Source organism: Vipera ursinii (assembly GCF_947247035.1).
Source record: "Vipera ursinii genome assembly, chromosome: 1".
Taxonomy (NCBI): domain Eukaryota; kingdom Metazoa; phylum Chordata; class Lepidosauria; order Squamata; family Viperidae; genus Vipera; species Vipera ursinii.
In genome coordinates this window covers 146074512-146086952 of record NC_139512.1, presented here as the reverse complement: position 1 = coordinate 146086952, position 12441 = coordinate 146074512, and the positions used below count along the sequence as shown (strand labels likewise).

General features: G+C 40.1%; 1 protein-coding gene across 5 annotated transcripts in view; it reads left to right on the top strand.

Moving 5' to 3' along the window:
- PRPF40A (pre-mRNA processing factor 40 homolog A) overlaps nucleotides 1-7795 on the top strand; it is a 34105-nt gene extending 26310 nt beyond the window's left edge. For 3 of the 5 annotated variants that reach the window (XM_083350439.1, XM_083350443.1, XM_083350442.1), the window contains 7 exons: nucleotides 586-723; nucleotides 1424-1519; nucleotides 2829-2915; nucleotides 3011-3277; nucleotides 4235-4363; nucleotides 4841-4903; nucleotides 6460-7795. In XM_083350439.1, the coding sequence (XP_083206565.1) occupies nucleotides 586-723; nucleotides 1424-1519; nucleotides 2829-2915; nucleotides 3011-3277; nucleotides 4235-4363; nucleotides 4841-4903; nucleotides 6460-6552 (873 nt within the window). In that variant the 3' untranslated portion in view covers nucleotides 6553-7795. The remainder of the gene's footprint in view (nucleotides 1-585; nucleotides 724-1423; nucleotides 1520-2828; nucleotides 2916-3010; nucleotides 3278-4234; nucleotides 4364-4840; nucleotides 4904-6459) is intronic. The other 2 variants (XM_083350440.1, XM_083350441.1) reach the window with 1 other exon arrangement.
- The last annotated feature ends 4646 nt before the right edge of the window (nucleotides 7796-12441 follow it).

Sequence of the window (12441 nt, the reverse complement as noted above, 5' to 3'; positions counted from 1 at the left end):
ACCAGAAAAAGGAAGCACAACTTGCTTAGGTTGATATCAGGTAGCTTTCCTTTATCTGATTGTAGCCAATGAGCGTGAGTGTTTAGAGAGCCAATCAGGTGTCATCTTGTTTTGGCAATGAGACAATCAGATCACAGTAGGCTTCAGTTATTGTTGTGGTGTGTTGAAGCTGAGGAGGACATTTGTCGGTGTGTTATGTGATGGGTATCAAGTTGGTTGGGGCTTTTTTTCCTTTCATTTAGTGAGCTTGTAAACCGTAATAAAATTAAAGTAATGGTGCAAAAGAATTGGCTAGTTGCCCAGAAAGCGATGTAAAATAGTATTATTAGGTGAACAAGGCTACAGTTATAAAGAAATTAGAAGAAAAATTGGTGGAAACTTAACCAAAGGTGGCATATGTATTGTACACTTTTCCCAATTTCCACAATTTTGGCCATTACAGTATATGTGAACAACGTCTACGTATGGCAAATGGTAAGAAAAGTGCTTTGCAGTGACGTTGCATTACGGCTCTCTTCCCCCCCTCCCCTTTTTCTCCTGCAATGTTCCCTTTCATTTAATGCCTCCCTTGAATCCATGATGCAGCTGTTAGAAAAAGCAGAAGCCCGGGAACGCGAGAGAGAGAAAGAAGAAGCTCGCAAAATGAAACGAAAAGAGTCTGCTTTTAAAAGCATGTTAAAACAAGCAACACCTCCCATTGAATTAGATGCAGTCTGGGAAGATGTAAGTAAGCTCTTTTTTTTCTTTTATTTAAAAAATTAAAACTTTTTTTGCAACTATTTTAACAATTAAACCTATTACTGGAAGACGACCTTCAAGAAATGTGTTGCGATCAGTATCAGATCTTTTCCAAAGTAATAGAGGAATGATAATCGAAATAGTGTCAAGGAATGTACCGTAAGTGTTTTAAAGAATAATACAGAGAAACAATAATGAAATGGATAAATTCTCAGTGCAGCTCATATAAAAGGCTGACAGATGTGTTTATGAAGTACAGATTTTTTTTATGGTCATAGGTTTAATATTCATAGAATAATATTGTTACTGCTATTATTGCTGGAAACAAAAATTTTTTTGCTGATGGAATAGTTAATGCCACTTTATGAATTGCTATCCAAATTCTTAACCTGAATTAATGTCATACAAATGAATTCATGCTTCCATTTTCACCAAGGAATCCTTGTGTAAGACGCACATACAGTAATAAAAAAAATCACTAGCTGCAGGAAGATTTATGATTACCTTATAATGTTCCAATAAAAAAATGAAAGACAAGCTCTGGATGTATGTAAACAAATTCCTGTGAAATGTGGATTAATTAACAATTTCTTTGGTGACATGTTTTAAAAAACAAAGCGTTTTCTTTTTAGGAATACATTGCTTCATAGATTTGAGTTACTGATATCATTCCTTTTTGATACAGATTCGGGAGAGGTTTGTAAAAGAGCTAGCATTTGAAGACATCACTTTAGAATCAGAGAGAAAACGGATATTTAAGGATTTCATTTATTTACTGGAGGTAACATCTGGCATATCAGTTAAACACAATATTTTCTAATAGATTTTTACAAATTCTCAAAAGAATGGGTTACTTTAATGTTCACCGAAGAGTATTGTAGCTATGTTGATACAGCTGAAACTGGTGGGCGTGAGAAAGATCTTCAAAGGGCAGCTGTGGGTATGTGCCCAGAAAAATGGGGGGATAAAGGGAAGGAAAAGATGGGCCTGCCAACTTCAGCCAAGGTGTTGCTCAATGGTGGCAGGAAACCATAGAACATGTTCTAGGACGGGCAGGGAACCTTGGCCTTTTTATGACTTGTAGACTTCAATACCCAGAATTCCTGAACCAGCCATGCTGACTCAGGAATTCTGGGAATTGAAGTCCACAAGTCATAAAAGAACCAAGGTTCCCTGCTGCCCCTGTTCTAGGAATACACCAATCCTTTAGTCTCGTGCACAATTTTTTCCTTACACATTAGTGATACTTTATATTTTTTACAATAACATTGCCACATGCCAAATAATGACTGGGGTCATTTTAAACCTTAGGAATATATGTCACTTTGAGCATACTACTGATGATAGATACTTGTCTTCATGAGCTGTAGGGGTTGTGCAAATTCTTTATATATAAAAAAAGGTGTTTCAGAATTCACTTGGGGCACCTGTTCTTCAGTCATTAAAACAACTGTATCTTTTTCTGCACTGGCACAACTATCTCAGAAACCGCTCTTGGGAATTCTTGGTCGTGCACAATCACTTCCCCACCATCAACCTCCCCCGCCCCAAAATAAAGAAAGATTGTAAGAGGATATCAGCTAGATTTATTCCTCATCCTCCAGAGATTGCTGAGGAAAGGGACTTGGGAAAGGTTTCTGGCAGGCTGTGGCAATATAATAGTGCGGAAATTTCTTCCAGCAGAATAGCTGTTGTCCTGTCTCTCTCCTAGTAGATTTGCTGAGACTTCGTGTGCGCATGTGTATATATGTATAAGATTGGAATAAGGTCTGTGTAGACCAGGGGTAGGCAACCTGGGCTCTTTTATGACTCGTGGACTTCAACTCCCAGAATTCCTGAGCCAGCATGGCCCAGCATGGAAACCTCTCCCTTTCCCCTCAACATAGCTGACTCAGGAATTCTGGGAGTTGAAGTCCACGAGTCATAAAAGAGCCGAGGTTGCCTACCCCTGGTGTAGACCAAGGGATGTTTTCGATAGCCTCTGTTACTGCCTCTGTGTGACTGAGGCGTGTACTATAAGAAAGCAGCACTTTTGATTAACAGATGTTTGCTGTTTCAGAGTAACAATTCTGATTCTTTCGATGTTGCAGCATGAGTGTCAGCATCATCATTCAAAGAACAAGAAGCATTCTAAAAAATCAAAAAAGCACCACAGAAAGAGGTCTCGCTCTCGTTCGGTAAGGTCTTTGATAACATGCTGCTGGGAACGTATCTCAAAAGTTATCTTTAAAAGCTTCCGTGTGTTAAGCATACTTTCTTTATTCCTTTGAAGGGCTCAGAATCCGAAGACGACGATAGCCATTCGAAGAAAAAGAGACAACGCTCAGACTCACGCTCAGTTTCTGAACGCTCTTCCAGTGCAGAATCTGGTATTTTTTTTTTTTTCTTTATATCTTCCCCAGGGGGAAAAAAAAGTAGTGCTAAATTTCAGCCGCCTGATTTCCATTTCATTTCCTTCATTTGTTTTGTATTAATAGAGAGGAGCTACAAGAAGTCCAAGAAACACAAAAAGAAAAGCAAAAAGAGGAGACACAAGTCTGTGAGTATTTCTGCTTTGCATCTTTCAGTATGGTAAGGATTTCCAGCATCTTCAGTCTTTTTGAGTTGTAAATAGCAGTTGTTAATGCATCTGTCTCAGAGCTTGTTAGTGTGATCAGCAAATGTATGTATTTGTTTATACATTTGCAATTTATATAACTGCCTGTGCCGCTGAGGTAGTGCTAAGCAGCGTGCAAAGATGAAAAGCAAAAAAAATCATGACATTAATAGTAAAATCAATATTTTAAAAACATGCATGCATCACGTGCCTGAGTTGGAAGAACCACCGGGCCATCCCACAAGGGCAGCCACAGCAACAGTTGAAGGGATGACAGGGTCTGGAATATGCCAACTCTGCTCCTTCTGGTGGGGGAACAGAGATAGGCGGCCTGATGCTCTAATGGTTTATACTGCACCAAGGATTAGTTGTTGTTGTTTTCTTTAAAAAAAACGAGAACTTGGATTCAATTCAGTCTTGTAGACCTATTATTGCATATTTAGGTTGGTTGTCACCTATTTCAGCTTACACATTAGTGACATAGAGGACTAAGCAGTATCATTTTTATAATGGTGGGCCAACGTCAGCCTTGCATTTTTTTTTCCTCCTCCTCTTGTGAATTAGAATTTCAGTGAGCCAGTGCTTAATAGGCCAAGTTACTGAGCAAAGAGGAAAAGCCAAAATTCATACTCTGGTTGGCTTGACTTGGTATCTACTGTGAAGATAAACTTCAGGATTTTGATGTAATTTTGAAGAATTAGTGGAAGGTTTAATCCAACACAGTTTTACATTATTAGTTTGGAGCACATGAAAATTGTTTAGACAGATGGATTCAGAGTACATTGCTAGAGAGTTCACATTTTAGAAGAATCTTGGGGTAATGCGCTGGAACCTGCAGTAGATTGCAAATTGTAATTTATTGTTTTTTAAAATTTATATTCTTTGTTTTACTTTCCACAGGATTCTCCGGAATCGGATGCAGATCGAGAAAGAGACAAGAAAGAGAGAGAAAATGAAAAAGAAAGAAGTAGACAAAGATCTGAATCTAAGCATAAATCACCACCTAAGAAGCGACCTAACAAAGATTCTGTAAGTTTATTTTATCTTACCAAGTTCAGTATATTAATGGTTGCAACATTTCTGAATTATACATGGTTTATGGAATTCCGTCTATTTCCATTCCACAACCACAGTTTACTTTGATCATATATAAGCATCCCATACAACCTTTGAACACTCCTTGGTATGGCTTGCTGCATGTGCCCTGCTTAGAGGATGTGGGTGCACGCACAAACACATAGAGTTTATTTCCAGCAAATTGAAGAAAATATATGAATGATGTTAGGGAGGAAGCTTGCAGGAATTGGCCTGCTTGCTGCTCTCTGCAGGCAAATCCCTCTCAACTACCAGATAACTGTTTAGAAGACTCTGATAATGCAGTTGGTAACACGGCACACGCCCTCTGCAAAATCCCTTTTCCACAAAACACATCATCACCCTGTTTGATGGGCTGGATAAAGTGCAATTTGCATGAAAAAGGGTCATTCTGGCATGTTTTCTTCCCAGCACAATCCTGCACCAAACAGCGTTCGAGTACAAGAGACATCAGAAGAAGCGGATCAGATTCGGGTAAGTCCAGATACGTTGCATCTGGGGTGTGGTGTGGATGGGGGCAGGACACGAGAACAAGAAGAAGTGAAGTTCGCACATCCTTTTTTTAGAATGCAATTTTTGAAAAAAAAAATCTCAGAATGTTTAGTTCAGTAGGTTTGAACTGTCCCTATTTGGAGACTCAACGAACTCTGTTCAAATCAGAGATTTAATCAAGAAGAGGAGCAGATTAGATCCTCAGTTTACACAGGCATTTGCCAAAAATGAAATTACTGTAATATTTTTATGACAACATGTATTAAAGGAGATTCATCTGAATAATGGTTGAGATGTTTGTTACAACCTTTTAATTAATATATTTTTGACATTCAGAAGGGCACCTGAAAATAGCAAATAATAATAATAGTCAGGTTACAAATGACCTAGATGAATCATGACCTAGCTGAAAACCTGACACGAAAGTTTTGCATAGCCTGTTGTATATCTAATTATCAGAAACAGTGTTTGCTTGAACAGAGGAATACCTTTCTGAGGTTAACTTAGATTAATAGTTTGGGATGTGGGAAGGAGTTTGCAGTGAAAGTTATTTGTGAGAGATTCATTTAAAAAAAAAGCTGTCAGAACCTGGATAAGTAACAGCCCCCAGCTGATCTTAAGTTGATTTTGATAGGCTCAGTCTTAATTCGTGCATAAATAGGAGTTCATCTGAAGACTCTTAAGTTTAAATTGAAAATTCTAATTCTCAGTTTTTCCAATTGATCGTTTTAATTTTCCTTACCTCTTGGGTTAAGGATTCAAAGATCACCTGATCTGTTTCATCTGGCTGTGAAGTGTTGAAAAACTTGATAAACTTTGATTTAAATGACTGATTGAGAATTAAGCGGGTTGTATTTTTAATATTTAAAATTGACATTTAATAATAAAAGATCATGAATCTTCATCTGAGACAACATAATGATTTAGCGTTATGCCAGCAACCATTCCTGATGGAGTATTTGTATGACCTGCCTTGGGGAACACACAAGGAATATCATTATTATTATTATTTTAAAAAACGAGTATTGGGTTGGATGTCTGACAGTGTCAGTCTGCTTAATGGAATGGATTCTTCTGTTACTGTATCACAGACTGATTTTGAGTGCCAATTTGGGGTAGGTGCATTTGAAGGTGAGTAGGAAAATAGCATCAGACTGCTCACAGTGTTAGATGCAGCCTTCAAACTGCTTCATAAGTTCTGTGTGTAGCCAGATCACCCCTCGATATTCTCCATTCACATAGCAGGAAAATATATTTAGTTTTATCACAGGATTTTATAGAAATAATTTTGCAGTGGATCTGTTGTTGTTTTTTTACTGTCAGGTATGAAATCTGCATTGCCTGTTGGTAACCAAATTTCATTTCTTAATAAGGAATTTAGCCCAATGAAATCAACCCCAGGAGATGAGAGTTACGGGCTGGGCTGGGCTGGGCTGGGCTGGGCTGGGCAAGAAAGGCTGCTGGTTCCTGGTGTGAAGGAATTGAATTCCTGACTGTATTCAAAGGTGAACCAAACATTTGTGATTATCTGTTTGCAGGGTAATTGGGACACCTCTGGTAGTGAATTAAGTGAAGGTGAACTTGAAAAGCAAAGGAGGACCCTCTTGGAACAACTGGATGAAGATCAATAAATATTTATACCAAATATGTTTACAAATTTGATTGAATAAAGATACAGATGACTAATTTCAGGAAGTGGATTCCAATGTTCTGACTTACAGTGGCATAATGGTGGCTCTTCGATTCTCTTGCATAACTAAATAGCTGAAATAATTGACACAGGTAGCCGTTTGGCAAAAGACGGTGAACATTCAGGATTCAACCTGAAGTCCTATTTCTTACCATCTAGATAACCTGTATATATTCCCTCTCTCTCCCCCCCCCCCCGCCCACCCATGTACCTTTTCATTCTTCAGACAGCACATTAGGATGAGCAGAAAAGCTTTTTTTTTTTAACCCTTTAAAATAGCGGCTTGGGAAAAGTATTTTAAGCCTTTCGGCCCTCTCATCTCTAAAATGGCTCACGCTTGAAAGTCGTTAACTTCTTTTCCTGGACAAAGAAGGTCTAAGCGCAGGGAGCTGGTGGGCACCTGCTCCTCCTGGAAAGAAGCTTGGCAATTTTCTTGCGGTTCCACTTTTGTTGAGTTGTTACTACTTTTTCAAAGGAGAGGAAAGGAAGAGGGAAGGTGAGGTTTGTTTTTGTTTCTTTCTTTCTTTCTTGTTTTGGTTTACGGTAATCGAGGAACCAGTGTTGGGTTTTTGAGAGTTATCCTTCTGGCCACATTGATGATGGTGATTTCTACTGAAGACTGACTAGGTTGCAATGTATACAAGAGTTTTTACTCAGAGCTTAATTTTTAGCGTTAAGTTTTAAAACTGTGAAAGCTAGATGATTGATGGAAATCCCATTAGGCCCTTAATTACAAATCCGCTAAAATATGCTTACAGAATATCATAGCTATCGCTTTTATTAGGGGAGAAAAATCTGGAATATTTAAAAATAAAATTGGCAGAGGGCATCGTTTCAGCAAATCACAAAATCAGACTGTAAATTAATTGCAACATGTTGCCTTAAGGACTTTCCGAAGAATGTACCACCAAATTTTGAAAAGCAGTTGCAATACTCTTGTTTAGAAAATCAATGTTGATGTAATATTTTTCTTTTAAGATATGTTGATCTGATGTTTAAAACTTTTCCTTTCATCCTGTTCTCTTCCTTTGTACTAAATAACTTCTATCTGACGACGATTTGATTAAGTACTATCTACCTATTCATTCAGGAGTATTGACTACTGTGGTACAGACTAAAATCTTTCTGATTTGAATATTTTTGTACATTTTTATCACTTATTAAACCTTGTCTTCTAGTGTGTACTAGTATTTTTCTGTTTTATAAAAACTTATGTAAAGTTGACACATACCAATTTTACATTCTCTCACTTGTTACTTTGAAGATTGCATGTTAGAAATACAGTTCTCTAGTATAATTGTTCTAACGTATGTTTAATCATAGCAACAGAAAAGGCCCTCTTCGGGATCTATCATAGCATTAACATGGAATATTTTATGTGATTATTTAATATAATGGATGTTACTTCAAAGTTGATTTTTCACTAGAGTAATTATAAGTCGTGATATTTCTTCAACTTCCTAAGAAATAAGATTTTTCAAATAAGTTACATAAAGTCAGTCATTCTGATTACATATATTAAGTAAAAGTATGGTATTTTGAACCAGTGGTCACATGAAAGGTAAAAAAAAAATGTCAACCAGGCACTTCTGTAACAGCCTCCTTCAAGACAATGTGAGATGTGAATGAAAACAAAATCTTCCCCTTTTCAGCAGATGTATCTCCTGCAGTTCAGTTGCTTCAATAACTGTTCATGATATACTCCAAACTCATCTTTGCTGATCATTTAGTGACAAATTATATATTTTTTTTTCTCATCCATTGCTTCAGATAAAATCATAATATCATATTCAGAAAGGGACAGAGGACTGGGAAATATATTGTTGCATAATGATGCTATCTTGATTCTAGTGATAAGTTGTAATTATTCTCCAGGTTCTGGATCGTTGATGTAGAACATAATGGAATTATAATATATATTTTGCTAAACTTGTTAAAAACTATTTTGAAAAACTGTTAAGTGTTGTTAGCTAGTTTAAAATTCCATAGTAGTAGCAAACGAGACAAAGAAAACCCCCCCATTATACTAGATGGTGCATTGTGATTAATACTCAGGTTTATATAGAGATTAGAATTCTATCCCAGGAAAACAGGTCAGAGTTTCTCCCTCCCCCACCCCCATGCAGTAGTATTTATGTAAAATACTTTTATTACTTTGCATAATTTACATGGAAGGAACATGTTTCTAAGTAAATATTAATTTTTAAAGCATTGTCTTTATTTTTCCATTAAAAATAAAATGCTATAAATATAATACTGTTTCCTAATATTTCTCCATATCTATGCAGATTACATGATAACTCAAATTTCCAGTTTACGGAGACATGTAGAAACGTTTTTTTGGGGTTTCCATTTGTAAAATGTCTTCTAATCTTTCAAAAGAGATGAGCCGAATTTTCCCTTTCTCACATGGAAGTTCTCCTGTTGCGGCTCAAGGATATTCTTAACGGATTATTCCTCCCACTGCCTGCCAGGCAGGATCACTTATGGCAAAATCAGCTTGCCGGTATTTTGCTATCCTGCTTCTACCCACAAATTCCTAGAAAAAACATTTGATATTATTATTATTATTTTTTTTTTTTTACTTTTCTCGCAACTTTCTTCTCTCTGTGATGCCTGTAATCAGGAAGTTCTATACTCTCCCTGGACACGTCAAGGAAAGTTGGTGACTGGGTTTGCCATTCCTGGACATGGTTCTTTAAGAGAAGCAAAGACTTGCTGGAGCAGATTGCTCTCCTACTTGCCCAAAAGGCCATATTTCACAACTGCACAATAGATAAGAGGTTAGGTTTCTTGCATCAATAGGATTCCCAGGAGTCAGTCTCTGGGAATCAAGGAACTCAAAAGATTGAAGGAAACCGAAACATTCCTTACAGCACCACAACAGGGCCTGGCATCCAGGTTTCTATAATAGTTTAGGCAAAGAGCCATTCCTGTGCTGTCCCCTTGGATCCCAGTGCGCCCTCAATGTTCTGAGGCCCTACAAGATGACTAGCCATTCAAGGAACCTGGCTGCATGGTCAAGGCCATGGTGGCCACCATCTTGAAGATATCGGAGAGAGGGAATGGCTTTTTGCTCTTCAGCACTTGGCAACAAGCTAATTTGATAAGAGAAAAACAATTGACTCCTAGAATGCTGAGCATAGATCCTTGAGTATAAAGTCAGGCTTTTATAATCCAGAAGGGAAAGCTATTGCAGGAGATATGGAGGTATGTAAGAAACTCAAGTCTCAAAAGAGCCCAATCTATTGTTCATTGGCCCACTTTCAGATTCTGGGTAGCCCCAGTATTTCTTGGAGTACTACATACAGCACTTTGATCCCAGAAATATTGAGCCAGCAAAGTAAAAAAATATATTCTGCTGCATGTTGAAGTCTGGTAGATGCCCCAATAGCCTTGTGATGTCACTGATTGCAAGAGAACATCCATGCAGTGGGTGTAATAGCATTCTTTGAGAAAGCTCATGAGACCAATATTTTGACAATCGAAGTGAAGGTCACATTGTATCTAGCCAAAAAAAATTTTTGAAGATGCCTTCCAAAGAACTAGTGACATGCTGCCAAGGCAAATTGCCCAAGATTGGAATCTCCATCACTATCCTAGTGCAGTGCCAGTTCTACAAAGTTCTCCATGCCAGGAGACGTATATTTTAAAATCTGGAACAAGGCTGAATCCCACTCAATTTGCCTCTAAGGGCACCAATGTCAAAAAGAATATGTTTGTCCTTCTGTCTCAAATGGAAAGGTGGGCAACATATTAGCTCCTTTTCCCATTCTCATCACCCCCTTTTTATCCCCTGTTTAAAATCAGCTGCAAAGTCATCTGGCCCCTACCTTAGTAACCTACCAGCTGTTTTCTTAATTACAGGTATCCATGTGACTGAGCAAGAATAAGGTGCATCACCACCATTCAAATAAAGTGGTGATGTTCTAGTACACAGGTGTCAAACTTGTGTCACGTGAGTTGTCGCGATGTATTGTGACTGCATTGCCGGAGCTGGGGTGGGTGTGGCCTCCATATGATGCAACCGCCCGTGGGCAGACGGTATATTACCCATGTTCTAGTGGGTTTCTGTGCTCTAACACCGTGGTGGGGATCCTATGACATTTGTCACAGACAACGCCACATTTTCAGTGATATCAGCATTCACCAACATCAGACTATTCTTGAAAACATCTTGTGGTTTTTTTTAGAAGCTGTGCAAGAATTGGATGTGCTCTCACATGGCCTCTGGCCCCTACAGAAGGTACATGAGAGGGCCTTTGAAAATTATGTGAGAATGGTGTGCGCTTTTGGATTGTTTCTGGAGGCTGCACAGAAGAGCATTCTCCAAAGCTCCTTCTAGAAAGAAGAGCTGATGCAGCCTTGGATAGGCTGCAGGGGCCTATCAACAAAAAGAATACCACATGAAGGTAAGCAGTGTGTGGCAAATCATGGGGTGTATGTGTGTAGGGGGGGGGCAATTGCACAATTCCCCAAGACACACACAACTTGAGAAATAGCGAAGGTTGTTGAGAGTGTGGTGGTGCATCAGCTGGATGAAGTGGACTATTTGGACCCGTACCAGTCCAGTTTCAGACCCGGCTACAGCATGGAAACGGCACTGGTCACACTGGTGGATGATCTCTGGTGGGCCCAGGACAGGGGCTGTTCCTCTGTCCTGGTTCTACTTGACCTCTCAGCGGCTTTTGATACCATCGACCATGGTATCCTGCGACGGTTCGAGGGGTTGGGAGTGGGAGGCACTGTTTTACGGTGGTTCTCCTCCTACCTCTCGGGTCGCTTGCAGTTTGTATTGGCAGGGGGACAGAGATCTACCCTGAGGCCCCTCACTTGTGGGGTGCCTCAGGAGTCGGTTCTCTCCCCCCTCCTGTTTAACATCTATATGAAGCTGCTGGGTGAGATCATCCGTGGCTTTGGGGTGAGGTATCACCAATATGTGGATGATACCCAGTTGTTTATCTCCACCCTGAGCCAACCCAGTGATGCCCTTGACGTGATGTCCCGGTGCCTGAAGGCGGTGCGGGTCTGGATGGGAAGGAACAGGCTCAGGCTTAACCCCTCCAAGACTGAGTGGCTGTGGATACTGGCATCTCGTATTGTCCAACAAGTTCCATCTCTTTTGATGGGGGGAGGTATTGCCCCCCTCAGAAAGGGCTCGCAACTTGGGTGCCCCCCTGGATTCACGGTTTAATTTGGAAGATCATCTAATGGCTGTGACCAGGGGGCCCTTTGCATAGGTTCGCCTAGTGCGCCAGTTGCGCCCCTTTTGGGACCGAGATGCCCTATGCACGGTTATCCACGCCCTCGTCACTTCTCGCCTGGATTACTGCAATGCTCTTTACATGGGGCTGCCCTTGAAGAGCACCCGGAGGCTTCAACTGGTGCAAAATGCAGCCACGCGGGTGCTTATGGGAGTATCTCGGTACTCCCATGTTACACCACTCCTGCGCGAGCTGCATTGGCTTCCGGTTACCCTCTGGGTGCGATTCAAGGTGCTGGTAATAACCTTTAAAGCCCTACATGGCTTAGGCCCGGGGTACTTGTGAGAACACCTGCTGCCATTGTCAACCTCCCATCGCCCGGTTCACTCCCATAGAGTCGGCCTCCTCAGGATGCCATCGGCCAAGCAATGCTGGCTGGCGATCCCCAGGGGGAGAGCCTTCTCTGTGGGCATGCCGACCCTCTGGAATGAACTACCCCCAGAGCTGCAGATGGCCCCTGACCTTCAGTCCTTCCGCCATGACCTGAAGACCTGGTTGTTCCAACAAGCGGGCCTGGACTGACTACATTTTTTAATTAGGCTTTTTACTGGGTTAAATTGTCTTGT